The sequence below is a fragment of the Numida meleagris genome, chromosome 18 (genome assembly GCF_002078875.1).
Source record: "Numida meleagris isolate 19003 breed g44 Domestic line chromosome 18, NumMel1.0, whole genome shotgun sequence".
Classification (NCBI taxonomy): domain Eukaryota; kingdom Metazoa; phylum Chordata; class Aves; order Galliformes; family Numididae; genus Numida; species Numida meleagris.
The window spans coordinates 9,476,408-9,497,404 of record NC_034426.1 but is presented as its reverse complement, the minus strand read 5'-3'; the positions used below and the strand labels follow the sequence as shown (position 1 = coordinate 9,497,404).

Here is a 20,997-nt window from a genome sequence, read left to right as displayed (position 1 = left end):
GGCCCCGTCACAGCACGGGGCACCGCGCTCCTCCCACGCCTGCCCTGGCTGCGAGCATCCAGGCCGCGCACACGCAGCCTCCCCAGCTGCCCTGGAGCCAGCGACGCTTAACACCACAGCTCAACAGCTGTCCTGCTGATGGAAAACTCAATTCCGTTTTGTAGTATTTTTATATTCTGCTGCGTTACAGCGTGTAAGAACACGCTCCACAACTATTGTTGAGTAAGGGGAAGCAAATTACAGTGTGGTTTAGTTTCATTGTGTTTCCTTGAAAAATGTTAGTGACCTAAAAACAAAACTATAACAAAAGAATTCTCTGTAACTGAGCACAAATTTGTTCTGTAAATGAGAGCAAATTAATGGCTCCGGAACGGTTTCAATTAAAGGCAGAATAAACCAATGCCTGAGATCCAGAGAGCAGATCTGCCGCTACCGTTTCCATTAGCAGAACAAACGAAGGCAGCAGAACAACGCTTCCTCCAAGGATCGACTGCACACATCACCAGGGACCACGTCCTGGGGCCGTTCAGCACAAAAGGAGCACCCAAAAGAAGCCACCAAAGTTCTGGCAGGAGCCAGGGCTGCTTCTGAAACTCAACCTGTCAGTAGGCAGGACGAAACCGATCTGCTGGAAGAGGAATAAATACCAACACAAGTTTCCACTTGCTTGCAGGCTCATTTCTAATTGAGCAAGGGGGAACGCTCTGCTTGGTGCTGGAGGATTGGATCCCGCTCCCCCCGCAGGCTGCACGTCTCCCTGGCAGCAGCACGGTGCGGGGAGCCCACGCACGGGACCTCTGGGGGCTGCATTTCACAGACACCTTGAAACCACAGCCCCTTTCAGAAACTTGCCACCTGCCTTCTTCCCCAGCGTTCCGAGTATAAACATTACTGAAGCATTTGACCGGGATGCTGTAACACTCAGGTGGAGGAATAATCCACCTGGTGTCAAAGCTGGCACTGCATCCCGCTCATGTCTTAAGGTAAAGCCCACAAAGTAGCACTTTATGTTATTATTCATGCAAAGACCAGCCATGCTCGGAGCTGGTAACAATATAACTAATGAATGTGAATGGCAGCACAGTAATTTCACGCCATGTTGAGTTTGTTCTCCCTTAACTCAGGGTAGCAGCTGCTTTCGCTCAGCACAAACAGTACCAGAGAGCAGAGATAAGTGCTGCAGCCTGTGCCAGAGGAATGCCTTCATTTTGCTGCTGAAATGCTCCGGGGCTGAGCCCATCGCTAGGAGCCGGGGCAGCTCCCTCCTCCGGGGACACGATCCTCCTCCAAGCATCCTCCTCGATGGCCGGCTGCTTTTCAAACCAAACCTCACCTGAATTAATTACATATTAAGTATATGGTGCTCTAACTGCATATACCATAAAAATCTGGTGTTCTGAGTAACAAATCAATTTACACAGTCCTATCTCGTGAAATGAAATTTAAAGTAAAAAAACCACTAGTGTGTTCCTTCTATTCATCCACACCCGAAGTGTTAAGAGCTCTCACCGCCCCACGCACGTGCTCCTCAGGCAGGGCCATCCTGCACACAGTCACTGGAAGACCTCTAAAAGTTTCCTTTCAATCAAACCGGAGCCTAAAAGTCACTCCCGATTCTAATGAAATATTAAAACAGTAGAATTCAGTTTGAGAACAGTAAACCAAAACATCTTCGGACTGCATCTGAAATTCAATACGTTATTTTAAAAGTTTACATGATCTGGAAACGTGAAAATACAGAGCAGCACTCGAAATAAAACCGCTCGCATCCGTGGCTTTCAGTGACACTGCCTCCGTGGCCGGGTTTCCAAAGAGAGCTATGGAAATGGAAGTAATCAGATTTCCTCACCCAAATCCGACGGTGTCTGCACGTGGGCACAAGAGCCGGGCACCGCAGCGCTCCCACCGCCGAGGGCTCGGGCGCAGCCAGCTCCTGCAGACACCGCTCCGGGCTGGGCAGGGATGTGTGGGTGTGAGCATCACCCACCTCCACGCAGCGCGTCTGTGACTGCTCTGCAGGAAGTCACCAGGCAGTTGACGGCTGCCTCAATTGAAGTTCTGCTAAATCAATTTTAATTACACACGAGCAATGATACAAACTGCAAAGCATTTTTCCCTATTGGCGTTTAAGCCGATACTTTGTCTAATTTTGTTTTTGCACCTCTGCCACGGATGCACTTCTAGCAAAAGATCCGAAGAAAGGTTGGTCTCTAATCAAACAATTCAAAACTAATTTATACTGAGAGCTAGCACAAATTTATCGGTGCCCCTTTTTCAAGGTCCAGAACCTATCTACAAACCAGGAAGAGCTAAACATACTGCAGAATTGTTCAATTTCATTACAGCTGTGCAAGCAAGGATAGTACGTCTGCCGTCCTCTGACTTTTCATCAAACACTTCTATACTGACAACACTGGTGGATATAACGAGCCTTTTCCTAAAGGTCCTGTCATAGGCTGTGATAAGAGCCGAGCGGGGTTGCTGCTGGAGGTGAATTGAAGGCGTTTTTTATTTGTTAGTAATGATCACCTGCAATGCCCCGCTCTGAAAGCAGCTCCTCAGCCCTTCCCTCAGCTCTAACCTGGCTGCAGTGCTGCTCGGCCCCTGCCCCAGCTGGGCACCCCGTGCTGCTCCCCAGGCTCTTCCCTTCAAGGGACAGCACAAAGCCAACAAAGTGACGGGGATCAGCAATGCCAGCACTGTGCTCCAAAAAGGAAAGAAGAAAGAAGCCTGTCTGAAAACTGGTACTGACATCCAACAAAGATCCTGAAAATGTGGCTTTGCACTTGTATACAGTATCTACTTTGATATTAGTAAAATAATTATTTATAGCAATAAGATATCAGGTCACATATCCCCAAGAGGAACAAGAAAAGCACGAAAATCTCCCAGGAGCTAATTGAGAGAACAACCAGAAAGGCAGCTTTGCTTACTGCTGTTCTCAGAAGAACCCATTTCAATTCCCTCCTCTGCTTTGTTAGGATATCGCTCCCGAGGTGAATCCAGCAGCAAAGAGAACAGCAGGCAGGAACCTCCACCGCTCAGCACAGCCCATGGGGTGCTCCTGCAAGGGACTGTGAAGTCTGCAAACGCTTCACTTGTGAAGCGTCAGCTGTAGCTGGGGATAAAGAGATGAGAGGCCACGATTTAATCCAAAAATAACAAAGTGCTATGTAGGTGCAGGGCAAAAATTAAAGTCATAAATAAAATCTGGAGGGGGAGAAAAACAATCCATGAAGATCCAGTTTAGCCTTAGTCATGCCTTTAAGAATTCTGATTCCAGATGTTACTGTGAACACTCAGTCACATTGGACTTTTTTACTATTACTCTGTGCAAAAGATGCCAAAAGCTACTTTCCATGCCATTAAACCACATCCAACATTTTGCTTTCAAGGCAGTTCCGAGTCCTGCAGCAGCACACCGCAGCGCCGAGCGGCCGCAGGGCAGGGAGCTGCGAGGGCGGCCAAGCCACACAGCTGGGGAGCAGCAGAACGGCTCCTGGTGAGATGCTCTCCCTTAGTTACCTCACCAGTTTCCTAGTACACAATGACTACTGTTCCCCAGCGAGAGCATTTATATTAATTTCCACTTCAACTAATTGGCTTCATGGTTCAGCCACTTAAAAAACAGTGAGCAGCTGCAACAACTACTTGTCATCTGTCACCTACTGCTGCAGGTAATACCAAGAGAAGCGCAGCCAAAGCACTGCAGAAAGGTGTTTCTCTTTCTTGTTTTCTCCATGTGTTTGAAAACACGCAGTTATTTTTAACAGCTGGTTTCCTCCATAGCAGCAGTTTGGTCAGTTCTCCCTTGTCGTGTCTATAAACAGGACACAGAATATCCCGCTAGCCAAAGAGAGGGAAAGGAAACACAAACACGAGTGTGGTAAAAAGATTAAGATTCAGGTGAAGATAAAGATACCAAGTAACACAAAACTATTTGTCTTACTTCTGGAAACATCCAGACAAAATCCGTGGTCCCTCCGAGTATTTATTTACCTTACATATGCAACCTGGCATATTTCATGCAACAAAGCAGCTGACTGCAAACATTTGTCAAGAAAATGCCAATGGTTTTGCTGAGTTCGGCAAAATGAGGTCCTGCCAAACAGAACACAGGGCCTAAGAAGTGCAGGAAGGATACGCTCCATTCTGCTGCACTCCACAGACCTACTGAAACACGTAACCTCTGAATTCTAATACTCGATATCTACTACATGTACGTCTATATTTTTAAACAAAATTAACTTCTAGTTGAGGAGCAAACAAAACTTTGACAGCAGAACTTTGGCTGTTGTCAAAAAGTTATCACACACACACACACATCTGGATGCTCAACATGCGACTGAGACGTTCCTCTTCAAATATCACCTACTTCTTTCAGACACCAATTTTTTGCAAAACGTCTCATCACGGGGGAAGTTAATCCTTCTGCACTTGAACATGCATTACGTGTGCTCTGGACTCAGGGCTGCACCTCACTTAACTCTTGTCCTGTGTGCGCTCACCAACCTGAGAGCGACAGTAACACAGCCAGAGCAAGTACTTTGTGAAGAGGATTCCCTGAACTTGTTTTCTGGAATGAATAACTTTAAATTTAAAGAGAAGATGATTAAGGCCAAGGAGGAAACCATTCAGCTTTTCTTCCTGGCAATGAAACTGCAGCCGAAGAGCAGGAAGCGCTATTTCGACACATAGAGGACATCTTCACTTATTCCAGCCAAGACCTCCACACCAACCAGCTGGAATCCAGGCCGCGGTCGCTCCCGTAGCTCTAGAGGAAGCTTTCAGAGGGCCTACTTCGAAAAGCAGCCACACGCACCGAACACCCGCACCTTTCTTTGGAGCAGCAATTCGGCCTCCTGTCATTAAAGCCTGGGCTGACACTTTTCACGAGAACAACCAACCCTCTCATTTCCCTGGAACAACCTGAGCGATGCGGTGCACAGCCTTCCAGCCACACAGGCCTTGCTCAGCCTGCGCCTTCACACCAGCGCAGGCACAGCAGCGGGACGCAGAACAAAAGCTCTTTCCCCGACAAAGTTCTCATCCTCACGCAGTAACACTGGACACACACCAACCCGCGGCCCCACGCCATGCTCCTGTCCCACGCAGGCTGCAGGTGCCTACAGCCGGGTCCCGGCTGCAGACCAGGCACCGAGCGTGCAGCACGCGCAGTGAAGTCACCCCGAGGCCTGCTGCTCCTCCACGTGACAGCGGGGAGCCGTGCCGAGCCGTGCTGCGGGCCAGGAGGGAGCGCGCCTGGTGCAGGGGCTCTGCTATTCATAAGAAAACTTTTTTTGCTGACTACAAATAAGATACGTATACTGTGTCCTACTGTACTGAAGAACTGCATAAAAAATAAATGTCTGACATAAAATGTATTGAGAAACAAAGATAATTTACACAAAGTGTGGCTTTTCTTTACAGCAAAGGCTAATCATTCCAGAAGTAATACATTTTTATTAGTACTAGAGCTGCAGAATGGATTAAGGACACCATCCGGACCTCCAGCTTTCAGATACATTGCTTACCAAACTGAATTCTTGCAGGCATTTCACCCTTCCAATTCTCTCTGTAAGTCTTTAGCAACTCCCTGCCGTGCTGATGGCAAATGTTCAAGGCAGACATTATGCCATCGCTAACTTCTCCTCTCTGAATCCAGGTCAATGCATACATGCTGTTCCGCAGTTTCAACTGGCAGAAAAACAAGTTTGTGACTACTCCATGGCAATTATTATACAAAATAAGATAATGAAAGAATGTTCTCAGAGGGTGATGTGGGAAAATGCTGGTTGAGTTTGTTCTAAGAGGGAAGCAAACCTTCCCCTCTGTTTCCAGGGAATACCCACGAAGGTACATCGGCACTGACCGGGTGCCGGGGGCTGAACGCGATTACTTCCCAAGTTTTCTCTACTAGTCCAAGAGCCTTCTTCCTCTGTTGCTCAACTCTTTTAATCATAAACACTTTTTCCAGAAAGCTCTACCCTAAGATATAAAACAAACGTGGTCCCACAGGCATTTCAGCTGCTCACCTGAGCGTATTTGATACAGCACTTTCAAACAAACGATGCAGCTTGTACTCAAAGGCACACGATACCCGAGGTGCTGCTTTTGGAGTACACAGTATTACAACAAATCCATGATGTTACAAGCAGTTTTATTCTCAACGACTGAGGTTAAGAGTTCTGCTTTAGTCTGGCTAATGCTTAGAGGCACTTTATCCACTTTCATAACAAAGACTCTCAAAACGTATTTGACAGTGAAACCAAACAAAAAACACTTTAGAAATGCTCACAAAACCACGAAGATTCCTGGGACTAGTTAAAGGGCAGGGAGAGGGTGTGTGGTTATCACCTCACCTGTGTGGGAAACGTTTCATCAGGTACGTGAAGCTCACACATGGGAACGGGCCATCGGATCCAGTGCATCTGGTCTCTGGGTAGAACTACTGTCAGATAATAAGCCCACGCACTTCGAAGTTTTTTTGACAGTTCCTAATGGCAGTTAAATTATTCAAATGCTAAGCACAAATGCTAAAGTTGGAATTAATTTAGCCAAACTTTGGAAAGCGGACGTGTGGCTGCTAATGTGAAGCTCGTGCATGTGCCTCCCCCCAGCTCCCCGACCCGGCTCACCGCGCCGCGTGCAGACAGCACGAAAACACAGAGCTGAGACAAAGAGAAGACAGACTGCTTTGTCACTAACAGGGACAGCTTGGGCAGATGTCAAACGTGCTCTGTGACCAGACAGTCACATGGGCTCTGCCTAGTCAATAAGGAGAAGGACAGGTGGGATTATTCTTCATGGAGGGCCTGTCTTGGGTAACACATGAGATGCTCCTCTGGAAATGCCTTCCCCTACCAGCTACCTGCAGAGGGAGGTAAGAGACCTAGCTTAAAATGGAGGCTCACCTGCAGATAACCGAGGCTTGCTGATTTGAGAAATCTCTTTCTAAATTCTACTCGAGTCTCCCCTTTCACCGTGTGCCAAGCCTGAATTCAAAGCCAGTGCTATCAGTTACAACGCACGTTAATTCCTGTCCTATTAGTGGAGTGACTTAGGCTTTCCCTGCAAGGAGGAATGGGAGTGGTGGCTAATTGCATGGCACCATTAGAAGAGAGGGTTTGTTTTTGTTGGATTTTTCGCAACAGGAGAAGCTTAGCATACACGCTCACACAATTAGCATGGCATTATAATGTGCTTTACCCTCTGGCTGTACATACATTGTTGAAGAGATGCAAAAGCCGATAGATTGTGGTTTAAAGGAGATATTCATAACCATTTTAATTATTCAGTTTAAAGGAAAAGCCACACACAGATAAGTTAGGAGAAAGAGGAAAACATTACAGCTGTGCTGTCTTCACTTTGCTGTACCATCCACAGCTCTGAGGAAAGCTTCCTTAAACTTCCAGCACGAAGCCCACTGCCACGAAGGAATAATGAACAGATGGAAATCAACAGGTCAGAGTGTCATCAGCGATGAAGAAGAAACTAAAGTTAGAGAAGTACACAGAACCTGAGCACAACTGTCCACTGGGGCAAGAAAGGGCACTGGCCAGAGGTGGGGCCCGTGCTGATGCAGGATGCCGAGATGGATGTCTGGGGACAAAGTCAGTTCTTACCGTCCTACCACGCTATGTTAGCTGTCTGCTCAGGGCACGCAAGACAGGCACATGTAAGACAAACACTGCCACAAAGCGTGCCCACGGATTTTCACCAGCTCATGGACAAAGTGGCCACAAAATCTGTTGACACTTCTGATGCAAACCGCTGCCTACCAAGAGCTCCCAGTACTTCTAGAAGTGTTCGAAACAGAACACTGAGCACGAGTCAGTACTGATACCAGCACATGAGCATGGAAAAACAAACACAAGGTTTCATTGTTAAAAGACTTATTACCAAAAAGAACAGCTGTTATTTCTGGAGATATTTAAGAAATTGATGTGCTGATAAGACTTTCAGGTCACAATTGCTGCGCAGCAGTCTCCAGTTGGCAATACTTCAAAGATGCAGAAATGAAATATTAACAGTCATTCTTTATTTTAAGAGATATGATTCAAAAGTAAACTGAAAAAGATAGCTGAGAAGATACCATTGAGCAAATCTTTGTGTACGCTCACATTTAATTCTGAGGTACAGACAAACAAGACCAGTCACTGTACAAGCAATAGGGCCCATGCAGGCAGTGCAATGACAACCAGAGGTAAGAGCTGGAAATATCAATTTGAGGATGTAAGGGCACAGCTTCCCCTCAGGAGATACGATACCTGTTGCCCTCTCTCCGATGCATAACAGCAACATAAAGAAGCAGCTTGCTTTTCTGTTTTTTTTGCTAACGGCAAATGCTGTTAACGAGAACCTCGTTTGAGACGTAGGGTTCATTCAAGGAAAGAAAAGACTGAACACAAGCTAATAGATTTAATGGATAACTTGAAGATGAGTCCAAAGGAAACACCTAGACTTAACTTTCACCAAAAGGCATTTGATGTGAAAGGGTTAAGCAACTTGTTCTTCATATCACACTTCAAAGGTGCTCTTTATTCTCATCTTGCTCAGCTGCCAAATGCAGACTTCTCCAGAGCTCCTTTCTCAACAGTAGATGTCCTAAAAAGCCTTTTAATGTTGCGTTCTAATCACACCCTCAAGCATGTGTGCCATTATCACTTATTCTTTAAAAATCAGAGCTAAAAGCAAAACTGATTACTGCAAGAAATCTGTCTCCTTGAAGAAAAATTGATTCAGAGTATCTTACTTGAAAGAAAAGGATAGAAAATTAAAGGGATACTGTTATGGTTAATATATTTAAAAATGTTTAATTTGTCTTCCTTCATGGAAGCTTAAAATTGAAACTGCTTTTCAAATCAAACTTGTTTCCCCATTTACAGTACATTTTCTGGCTATGCTTAAGATCTCTTTTATTTACTTTCTAACCGCCTATATGAACCACAGCTACAGTTAGTCCCTGTGCTGCACAGGACATTCATTCTGTGCCTTCTTCTGATTCCATACAAGCAAGTCTTCTTTTCAGTCAATGTCATAGCTCTGAAGGTCTGTGATACCGACAAATGAACATGCAATAAACACGCACATCTCCATGCATTTTTGTTCTTTTTTAAACACACACCAACACTACAGGAACTACTACATTCCTGGCCCAATTCGCTGACCTCCATTCCTACTGGCCAACCAAAGAAAATCCAAATGTGAAACCTTCCTCTCCATGTCCGACAAGCCTCTAGGCTTTGGCGTAGTTCCTAGAATATTTTTGTACCACCATAGGAAAGTAGGTTAATAAAACCGCTGGCCATATCCTCTAGATAGATATCTAGTTTCCAGCAGTAATCATGTGCAGCGTCTTAAATTTCACTATAAGCTGCTGCTGCTACTTCTCATCCTCCTACCGTCCTCTCCCGGGGGCTGGGGGACCAAAGCAACAGGGAAACCCAACGATTAAACTCCTCTTTGCTCATTACTCCAGCGAGGCTAAGCATAATCACTGAGAACCAGAACCATACCTCATTATTTCAATGCTTCATCTCCCAGGTTAAACCCATCGCATCTCAGCCACTCCATCGTTTCACTGCTATCACACTTGGCTGTTAGCCAGCGTATGAAAAATCAGCAGAGTATTCAAAGCAAAGCCTGCAACAGGTACTGGAAACACAGCGATTTGCTCCAAAGCAACTACAGCCTGTGTCCTGTGCTACAACCAAGGGAAACAGCTGTCTCTGCTGGACTGCTAAGCCTCAGGACTTCCACACATTAGCTGTTTGCAAGAGGCAAATCTTATTTACTGACCTTCCAAGTTTCAGTTTATATCCTGACCGTTATTATGATACAGAGTATTCGTTATAACAATGCAGAATCCTGATTAGAATATCTATTACTTGCCATTCTCCCTTTCCACTCCTCTGTCCAGAAATTGGACAACAGTATCCACATTTATCTGTTTTGCATGGCAGTGGACATCAGAACCATAGAACTTCAAGTATTCCTTAAATGCTAAATTCACCCACAATCGTAGTTCCCAACACCAACATTTAACAACTGACAAAGTAAGCACATACCAGAGACTGCTCACTTCTTCCTCTGCTGAATAAACCAAAACCAAGAGCTGAGAAACAAAAGGAACACTACTGTCTATTTTGTCAGAAACAGCAGCCAACAAAAGCTCTTTTCGTGCTACCTCTTTCAGAGACAATGCAGTTTCTTTTCATAATGGCAACTCAAACTGAAGATAATTCTTTATATGTTTTGACAGTAGTGGTAAAGAGCACAACTACATTAATGGCAGTTTCCTTGTTTCTGTACAAAAGGCAACTGGACATCAGTTTTTCTGAAGCTTCCTCTGTATGTTTTACTCATGTTAAGTATTGGTCATTTGCTGTTTTTTTTTTCTTTTTTTCTTTTTTTCTTTTTTTCCCCTCTCTCATGTAGGGACTTCTATGTGACCAGAATTGCACATTCACTCCTGGAGTTACTGCAGGGGCAGAAGAGATGCATCAGAACACAAGTGGAAAATAACCTCATAGCCAGCACAGTCCAAGTATGTAAATGCTTTGGAGTTGTGGATATTTTTCAAATATGCATCTTCTTTTTTTCTCTTTTTCAAAGACATGTTTTAACAAAGATTTAGGAAAGACCTACAGCTTTTCAATTATTTAAAACGTTACGAGAATGTCAAGGAAACTGCATTTCTTTCTTCTCAACAAAACCCAAAGCCCCACGCCACAAAAAACACCCTGAACTGCTGTAAACCCAACTAATTTCCCTCCTACACAGCAGCAATTTCAGTTTCATAATTTCATCTGAAGAAACACTGAAGTCAGACCTGCAGGGCCCTTGTCTAACCTATTAGCTTCAAAGCCGTATTTAGATTTAAATGATCTCCATGAACTGACCTGAAAACCCTAATACGGGTTTCTCTATTCTGAGTCAGCCAAAAGCCTTGTGATAACATAAATCACCAGAGTGGGTGTAATTCCAAGCTTCTCAGGACTTTCTGAAGTAAAATATAGAGCCTTGGAAAAAAAAATTCAAAAAACATGAAAATTCAAAGGGGAGTTAAGTTATTGGCTCTCAAACACCTCTAACCCAAAGTTTAAAGAACAGTGCGGGATGAAACGAGAACTATTACAGAAGGATTCCCTTTACCTGATAGGTGACAAAATCTTATTGGGAACAATTGTATGAGGGGTAATATTAACTACATTTAATGTCTGATTTATCAAACGTATCAGTTCTTAAAATGTTAGGTGAGCCTTCAGATGAGTAAACAGCCCAGAAATGGCAATGTGACATGCCCGAGACAGAGATCAGAGAAAAAGCCACAAGTAGGTCAGGGCTGGTCCCAATTCTGTCAACATTCACCTACTTTCTGCCTCCTTCAGAAAACAAAAAGCAAAGCAGGTCTCAGTTACCTCTCCTCCTCCAGGCGGGCAGCAGGAAAAGTGCAATTCAGGTTCTGGGCTCAGGAGCAGACGTCGGTGCCTCACAAGCACAGCGCAGGGCCTTAATCCTCACTTTTCAAATAAAATCAATGAGCAAACATGAAACCCACCAGAAAAGCACTCCGAGAGCTTACCCATCTTTAATAACTTAAAAAAGTACTTTCCGCTTCAGATTAAAATCTGCTTTTAGTGAAGCTGTTTGTTAGACAGCACTCTGACTTTACCACTGGAATTAAATCAGGTGACCCATGGCAAACTATGTGATGAGGACCCGTGCTGCCCGCGTGCCAGCCGCCGGCACAGAGCTGCTCCACCCAGCACTCACTGAGGCACTGCTCGGGCAGCAGGCCGCACCCGCAGGAGGGGACAGACAGACGCCTCTCTGGCTCTGCTGAATTGTAAATGGTAACTGAGAACGGCTTCAAGATTCAAACCTGAAAATCATTCTGCCAGGTCACAGGCTCACATCCTTTCGTTCCAATTCATAATCTGAATATTCACTTCTGAAGCAGCACTAAATACGAGACTAACAATTTAGGACAGTGTCACACGAATGCTAGCTCAGGCACGGCGATGGGCTGCCACTACCGCGGCTGTGAAGCCACATCCTTAACCAAACTCAGCTCCCAAATTAAAACGGAGCCTTTCAACTCACATATTTACTCTACTTGTCAAAAAAGATGAGGCACTATCACAGAAAAAAGAGAAAATGTCACAGACAGTCACAGTTAATTCATTAGGCCAATGCAGAACAGTGGAAGGAATAAGGGATGAGGAAAAACAGAGTTCTCCCTATTTTTCTACGGACTTAAATTAACAACAACTATTACGTAGAACTGCTCCCAACAGTAAAACAATAAACAATAAATATTAAGGTAGGTGCTGGGTATTACTCACTCCGTTTATTTCAAAGCAGGTTATTTTTTTGGATACAACCCTGCGTGCCAAACACTTTTCTCTACTTACATACCCACAAACTACAGATCAACATCAAGGAGGTCTGGTTCCAGCACTTGGAAGGCACTCGGGGAAAGCAAAGGGGATTCAGAAGCACCATGAGATTCAGAATATTCTCTTGCTGGTCTTATCTAAAAGTGCCAGCCAAGGAATTAGGAGACTATGAAAGGTGCACTGCAAGCAGCCCGGGAATAACTGTGACATCCTGTCCGCCTGCTGTGAATGCTCACCTGCAAGACAATCCCCCTCCAAACCAGAGAGGTGCAGAAGCCAACAGGAATTTACAGAAACACCCAAAGAAAAGTTACACTCTCATACTGGAAAACCCTTTTAATAGTGCTTTTGTTCTGCTTACTGTATCGTCTCTGGGGGTTTAAACTCTGATTTAGTGCTCACATAGCCTCACATGGGCTGCTGAGGGCCTCACAAACGCAGGTGGGAAACCAGAGGGGAACCTGTGCAGGGCAGCCAGCCTCAGCTGCTCCAAGCAGCGCTTCCCAGCCACTCACAGGAACATGAATGATGAGCAGTGAAAACCAACCATGGTACCAGTGCCCCTGCTTTTCTCGAGACTGTTACAAACCTTAACATATTCATTACCAAAACAGTTTAAAGAAACATAAAATGGTTTTCAGTGTAAGAGTCCACTGAAGAAGGAGCTGCAGGACTCTTTTCTTCCTAAGCTCAGCTGGCTTGCCTCTCACTCGGGAGCTCAACAAGCGCCACTGCACATCCCAGCAATTACTTCACATGACAAAGATTACTCATTCCTGAAAGCTGCTGGAATAAGTTTTATTTATTCATAGACAGGTGTTCTTCAATGGTTGCAAGTATTTATATTAAATAATAAAATATACTAAGTGAAATAATAGAAACCCCTATACACGCTTTCATGAGGGATGCGCAGCAGCTTCTCAGAAATAAATTAATAACGTAGGATTTAAGCCAAAGTAACTACTCAACTACCAACCATTCAACACCACCTCCATGTCCCTTCTGCCATTAAGCAAAGCTTTTATTTTGACGCCGCACTGAGCCAGCAAAGTGGAGAAAGCAGTGAGAGCACGGCCTGGTGCTGCCTGAATAACAAAGCAAAATCACGCACCGGAGCCCAGGGATTCCCACATTTCCCCACACCTTTTAATTTTCCATAAAGCTTCCTGTAACTGTTCTTGAACAAGATGCTTAGAATTAATATTTCTGTAATTGCACACAAATACCAACATACCACGTTCTACAAAAGCTGAAGAAGTAACAGAAGATAATTTATCAAAGCGTACATGCTATGAAGTGATCCTGCTATCACATTGTGGCGTTAGAAACATCATAAGCAGTGTAAAAATTCCACTCACACATGGACGTTTCCAAGCCTTGATAGAAAAGAATCACATCAGGAAATTAAAAAAAGATACTGCTGGGACACACTGCTCCTGCCACAGCCCTTGTGATTAAAGCTCAAGCTCTTACTAAGCACTCCCAGACAGGTACGTGGCCACGTTCCACAGCCCAGGAAGTTAGCTAATACCAAGGCTGACATGAGTCTACCTTTATTTATCCATCAATCTCGTGTACCAAGAGAGAACCGACATAATTTTAAACGTTGTAATGAAGTTCAGGTCGTTCTAACACGCTCTGACTGAAGTGAGGAAAAGGACAGCTAGAACAAAGGGAGAAAATGCATCCTAAGATGCAATGTTACTTGCATTACTTCTTAAAAAGCGTGGCTTACTGGTACAACACGAATTTTTACAGCCTCTCCACTGCTAGATGGCAGATAATTGCTATGGTTTGTACCACCTTTAGCTACCCATCCCATCCTCCAACACTTGCATTCACTTTTTCCTTGTTACAGCTTATTACGGTTAAATACTATTATCAATAAATAAATGCATTAACCACATAAGCCTCCATCCTTTACATACATATTTGTACTGCCTGTCATAAGCCACTTTCATTTAAGCATCTACTACCTCACTCAGGGGTCTACTTTACAAAATTGGACGTAATAGTTGGTTTGGCTCACAACAAAGCAAAATTCCCAGCCCTACTACGTGACGTACTTCAAATTACAACGCTAGGACTTTGTCTACACCAACTGCACTTAAAGGCTGCAGAACAGCAGAGGACCTCTGTGCCGGCCTGCTCCTAGAGGTGGCCTGGCTGAGGCCCAGCACAGTGAGCGATGCCACGGCCGCACCCTGCCCCGCACGGCCCCGCTGCCTGTGCCACCCCCACTGCTGCTGCCACGTTGAGTTCTGCCTGGCAGAGGTGGTTCTGTCCAACAGAGGTAATTTAGACAAATTAATGTAGACTGATTAAGAATCAGTTTCACATTTTCTGACAAAATATGAAATTATAGATCCATATGACTATATCACTGCATGTCCATAGGTTTGAATGCATAATGCAGGAGTCGAGACCTGATGAGCCCAGTGCCCCCAGCAGCCACATGCAGCACACACTGCTACTTGCTGCTATTTACCACCTCTTGGATCACGTGCAACTGCCGGGAGCGCTGACGCCTTGGCCCACTTACAAACACGTGAGGCATTTGTGTCTCCTGCCTTAGTGAATGGGACGAGTTAAACTGTCCCTTTAAAAGAAGTAAAAAAGCATGGGGGAGGGAGAGAAAAGAACATCCAAAATGAAATGTCTTCTGAGAAACCAATATGAAGTTGCAGATCCAGCTACAAGCTGTTCTGCTGTAACATTTGCAGAACTGAGGGCGATGAGTGCTCCCTGGCCTGGCCGTGCCACCAGCGCGGCGCGATGCAACACGCAGCAAGTGACTGCACACTGCTGACCTTGGCATGAACTACAATGAACCGATTTATTCAAAATAGTCCTCACCCAACTTTGAGAAAAAAATATTATCCACATTCCTTCCCTCTTGCATCATCTTATGAGACAATAACGAACAATCCAGTAGATTACGTGGAGAGAACGTCGCTTTGCTCCCAGTGCCTGCTTTAAGCACAAGAAGTCACTATGTGCATTGAATTTCCTTCTGCACATTTGGGGAATTGCCATTTACACGTTAACAGAATCTTTCTTACCATGAAATTCGAAAACAGCCCCAACAACTTAAACATAGAAGCTCTGCAAAGTGCCTCGTAACTGAACTGAGTGTCACCGGTCCACTCTATTTCTTCACAAATTGAGCCAGAATTCAACATAAATAAAGCAACCCTTTCAAAAACACTGACGTGCCAGCGAACGATGATCACCTGCAGATTCCTAAGCTGTGATGCTAGGAATGAAACACAGCACACGTGCTGCCCTGCAGTGCGCCCATTGCTAGGGCTGCCTTTTGCCTCAGCCATCCCCATGGTGTCCTCCAAGAGGTAACTGGATAAAAATGACTTGGTCTCCTCCGTAGGAAACCACTGCCTATCTGCACCACGTGCCCCAGCCACCAGAAAAGCTTGCTGCAGCATGCCCTAGCAGCTGTGCCCTTAACTTTTACTACTATTTCTGACCATTTTATTTAATCATTTAAACTACTGTGTTGCCTCATTACTAAATGCAAATTGTACTACCCTAAAAACCAACATGTCATGCACAGACGTTTTCTACCTTCACAAATAACCCCATGTTAAACTTCCCACTGGTACCACTGCCACACCTCAGCCAGCTGCAACACCAGCAAGTGAAGGCTCTTCCCATTTGTCTGCTGCTTGCTGAGCTCAAAGGCAGCGTAGGGATCCTCTCTCCGGACCACGTGCTGGGCCAGGACGAGTCCTTCCAGGGGCTCTCATCCAGCTGCTGGTGCGTGTCCTGCTCCGCCCACGGCAGAGCCCACTTCCACTCACTCTTCTTTTATTCTCAGTCTCATTCACAACGAAAATTCTAGGGTTAATTTTAGACTCCTTTTCCAGTTCTTTTTGATCAATGATAATAAAAAAGTAATTTTAGATGAATATAAAACAGCAAGTGAAATAGTTTAAAGCAAAACAGTGCCCATCTAAATGCTAATGCTAAAATCAGATATTTTTCCTGTTCACAAACTCTCCACTAAAGGTGAGTTTTGAGGGACAGGAAAAAGACTGTAATGCAAACAGCCTTAGCTTAGAAAAAGATGTCTCACACCCACAAGTCCAAAAAGGTTTCACAAAGCAGACTTTACTAATTGAACTTTCTCTGAACTTTCACCTACCAGACTGGACTTTTGCATTCCCATTTGCATCAACCATGCAAAACACCCCCTGGGTTCGCAGCAGCCTCAGAGGGGAACTTATCCTGCAGTTACTCATATGGGTTTTGAAGCTGTAACCTCCTTTTTTTTTCCTAACACATATTCCATCAATTTGTCCAAAATAAATGATCTGCACGGCATCCCTGCTCTGCACGAGTCGTTCCTTTGCAGTACTGCCGGGGGTCACCTGCTTACCCTGCAGACATCTGTCCCACTGCTCTGCCCAGCGCCAGCGTGGGGATAAAACGCTTAACATTGCTTTAGGGTCTACACAACCATCAACTCTGCGCAATGCTCCATTCAATGTTTAACCTAGCACTGGCTACAGTGATTTCAGGCCTTTGAAGGCTGGGAACAAAGTATAAATTTAGGCTAAATTATTTCTGCCTTGACAAAGTTGTGGCAGCTTGTACACATCCTACCTCAAAATCAACAGCCAAACCATCGCGGCATTGCACGGCTACCTGACGTTCTGAATAAAAACTATCAGAAACAAATACATTGAAAACCACACTGCAATGTAAAATTGCAGAAATTAGGCCTTTAAAAATAATTTTAAAAAGTATGTACAGGTTTTTTTTGTGTGTCATTTGAGACACATTTCCCACAGAAATGCCTCTTGCCGCAGTTTTTATAGTAACAACCCCGACAGCCTGGTTCCACTGTCTCTGACAAACCCCAGTAACTTCCCCAGCTGCAGGGCACACAGGAGGCAGACACGACCCGCACACACCGGGCAGAGTCCTGCCCCAACCAACTCGTGCTTCGACTCCTGCTGCCTACACAGCCGCTGCTGCTCTCCACTCCGGGAATTTCACACCAGAACTGCACGAGCTCCTCCTGCAGAGGCATCAGCTCTCGGCCCCTTGCTCCCAAACCAGGCTCATCATCGCCTTCTGTTATTGCTACCATTATTTTTGCGAACCCCACCAGATGGCAGCAGCACGTCTCCCCAGCAGAACAGGGAGCACTCCTGCAAAGGACAGCTCCTTATCCCCGGAACACTCGCAAGACTTCCAACCATCTGATACACGTTTTGAACCACGGGGCGCGGAGTTTTTGCTGAAACTAAAATCTGGATTATTTTTTTCCCAGCACGTTAAGAATGTGCTGACAGCGAGCGGGTGAAGGACAAAGCGTCCCGCTGGCAGCAGGACGGGCGCGCGGCGCGGGCAGCACCCGGGGAGCAGCACAGGCCTGCAGGAGTTGCTTCCTAACTGTGGGACGAGCTGCACCTGCCAGACAGCACGACACATCTCAGGGCTACGATGAAAGACTTCTTCAGGTATGTCAGCCGCCTGCAGAGCAACATCCCTCAACAACGCACACATTTGAGCTCTTTGGTTATTTGTCAGCGCCAACCGATGCTCAGAAAGAGATACAGGCATGCAATAGAATCCTTATTCACAATTAGCTTAGGCCTCGTGTTATTGAATTTTTTATGTTATGCTTGTACCAAAGGATGCATTTTTCATGCCTAACTTGAACTGTAAATACCCAAATCGATGTTTGTGTTCGGTTCCATTATCCCATAAGGCCAGAACTGAGTTACACAGGCACTCCCATTTGGAACAGAACCTAAAACTCAGCTTACCTCCTGCTTACACAGCCTCCTCAGCTCAGTGCACACCCACCCGCAGAAATTAATGTGAAATGCCAAACGCTGCACAGTGACCACGGAGTTCAGCTTCATGTGAGCACCGAGAAACTGAATTCCACCCATTATATTCTCAGCCTGCACACCCTTACAACTTTACCACAGCAGGTCTGACCTCCCAGCTTCTCCTTTTATTTCATGTAAAGCCCCCCTGTGGAAAGGCTGTTGCTGCCTCAGGTGAGAGCTGCAGCTCTGTGGGCTCCATCCCACAGCCAGGCAGGAGCGGGGCAGCCTGGCACTGCTCTGCTGCCCTCCGCCCGGGGCAGACCCTCATCCTACACTTCTTTTCCCTCGGTGTTCTCAGTACTGAATATGCAAATGTAACCTTTTATTCTACTGAATGTTACAAACGTGGATCACTCTTTGTACTTCTTTTTTTTTTTTTTGTGGATAAAACCGGGAAAAACAAAGACCAGATAATTATACACAGGTAAACAAAGCGTTTGAGCCAACCGCTAACAGGTCTGATCTTACATAATGCTCCAAATTAAAGGAAGCCAGGAACAACTGAGATGAAAAACCACACTTTATCAAGAAATAAATACAAGAACAGATGGAAATAATCTTTAGATATGTTTTTAAAGTTTTCTTTGCAGTTTTCACTCTTTCCTGGACTTCTCTTGAACACTGCAGCACAGCAGGACCGGAGCAGCGCTGCCCGCGCAGCAGCACCCCTGGCTCCCAGCTCCCAGCACTTAACTCCTGCATTAAGACACGGATCAGTCACAGCACTCAGCTACGCCTCGCCTGAGCGGCTCTCCCAGCCAACGCGGCGTGCGACAAACACCGGCCTGCTCGAAGGGCAGGGCCAACAGCTACTGAGTCGGGCTGTCCCCGGCCTGCCCCGCACGGCACCTGCCCTGCACAGCCCCCAGCACGGCCCGCAGCGCCCGCTCCTCTCGGTGACACCACAGCACCACGGCCAAGCGGGAGCTGCGCAGGGCCGCGCCAGTGACCCGCTGCAAACTTGGTGCCGGCGAGGCAGGAAGTGCGCGGCGACGCGCCTGCTCTCACAACAAAACCCCGGCGGCCCTTCTGCTCCCACGGAGGGCTACACAGCACGGGGAACCTGGCAGCAGTTCACCCAAAAAATAATCAAAAACCACGCTAGCTTTGCTCCAGTGATCCTGAAGGGCAATTATGACATACACGAACCGGTCGCAAAATATATTAGAAGAGATTATGACCCACTGAGAAAATCCGCCGACATAGCAGCTGAGGGAGTAAAGGTATTGCAGCACAGTACAGTACAGTAGGACAGAAAATCCCATTTGCATTTACGAGAGGAGAGCAAAGTTCAGGCGCTCTGTTTCAGGCAGCCTCCCAGGCATGGCTCCCGGCAGGTGACTGGGGCAGGAAGACATTTTCAGACGCTTTCAATTTCTAGCTCTTAAGTCAGGTCAGAATATATCTTCCAATGTTTGTGAACCTGAAATTTTAGGAGGGGCAGCTCAGCCACACAGCACGTATGTTCTAAGGAAATGTGCAGGAGGTGCACAAACACGCTGCTCTTGTCCTAAACAAGACCGATGGTGCAGCCTGATAACAAGGGGCTGTTCTTCACCTTGCTCTGCCAAGAGAAACAAGAGAACCCAACTTTCTAAGAAAAGAGAAGAGCCAGCAAAGAACTGGTAGTGAGCAGCTTTCTTCTATTCTGGATCAAATGACAAAAACCAAGAATGAATTATGATTTGGTAGAAAAGAATGTAAACACGGTTCAGTTTTTTCTCTACTCACCAGACAACACCAAAGGCTCCGTATCCAATAGGTCTGTCCGGCTCAATATCCAGTTGCTGCTGTGGATGTTGTGAGTGCTGATGATGGTGCGCTTTGACCGCAGCCGCGGCTGCAGCTTGTACCTGAGCTGGGGCGGCCGCCGCTGGTCCAGGGGCCTGGCCCGGTGCCGGCGATGGGAAATATGGCTGCTGCTGCCCGGGGTTCAACATCGCCGCCGCCGCCGCTGCCGCCGCTGCGGCCGCAGCTGCCGAGGAAGCGTGCTGCTGCACGGGATGGACCGCGGGCGCGGAGCTGGGGTGCAGGTGGTGCTGAGGGTGGTGGTGGTGATGGAGGTGAGGAGGAGGGAGGTGAGGGAGGTGGTGGTGATGGTGGTGGTGGTGACCTGCCGCTGCCGCAGACGTACCGCCATTGTAAGCCGCCATCATTTTTGCGTTGGCTGTTGTGCCACAAAGAGACATTCAAAAAAATGCCCCTCGACTGGCTAACGACTGGGTCAAGCTGTCATTTGGCCGTCAAAAAATGAGATCTGCTACACTTTAAAAGAAGTTGGGTTCCATCATACGCGGCCCACCTGCGAGAACATCGAGCTCAACGGGCCTGATCTCTTGGCGAAGCCGCACGGCGTGGAGACTCTTCATGTGCACGAGCTCAAGCGCCGACCCACCGCCCGCAGCGCTCACTGGGGCTCCATCCTGGGCAGGGCCGCGGCGGTCCGGGCTCTCCGCACTTTATTTTCGAGGAAGGGGCGCTCAGTGCCCCCTGCCCGGAGGACGAGGGGCCGCTGCCCGGGGACACCCTGCGCGGTCCGAGCCTACCCCTGCCATGCCCACATCCCCTCGGAGCGCCCCGCACCTCCTACATCGCTCCCTCCGCTCGCACACCTGCTCCCTCCACCACAGCCAACAACTCGGGGAGTTCGCAACTTTTCCTCGCAGGCCCTGAAACATACACAGCACCCGGAAAGAGTGAGGGGGACGCGGGCGGCGGGGCGAGGGGGA

The 20,997-nt window shown here is 46.6% G+C and overlaps 1 protein-coding gene across 2 annotated transcripts in view; it reads right to left on the bottom strand.

The window, feature by feature from the left end:
* Positions 1 to 20,985, bottom strand: part of NLK (nemo like kinase) — a 42,597-nt gene extending 21,612 nt beyond the window's left edge. The window contains exons 1-3 of one of the 2 annotated variants that reach the window (XM_021415910.1): positions 20,852 to 20,985; positions 20,571 to 20,725; positions 20,000 to 20,435 (exon numbers count right to left, since the gene is read on the bottom strand). In XM_021415910.1, the coding sequence (XP_021271585.1) occupies positions 20,000 to 20,435; positions 20,571 to 20,725; positions 20,852 to 20,946 (686 nt within the window). In that variant the 5' untranslated portion in view covers positions 20,947 to 20,985. Of the gene's footprint in view, positions 1 to 19,999 lie in introns of both variants that reach the window. The other variant, XM_021415911.1, reaches the window with a different exon arrangement.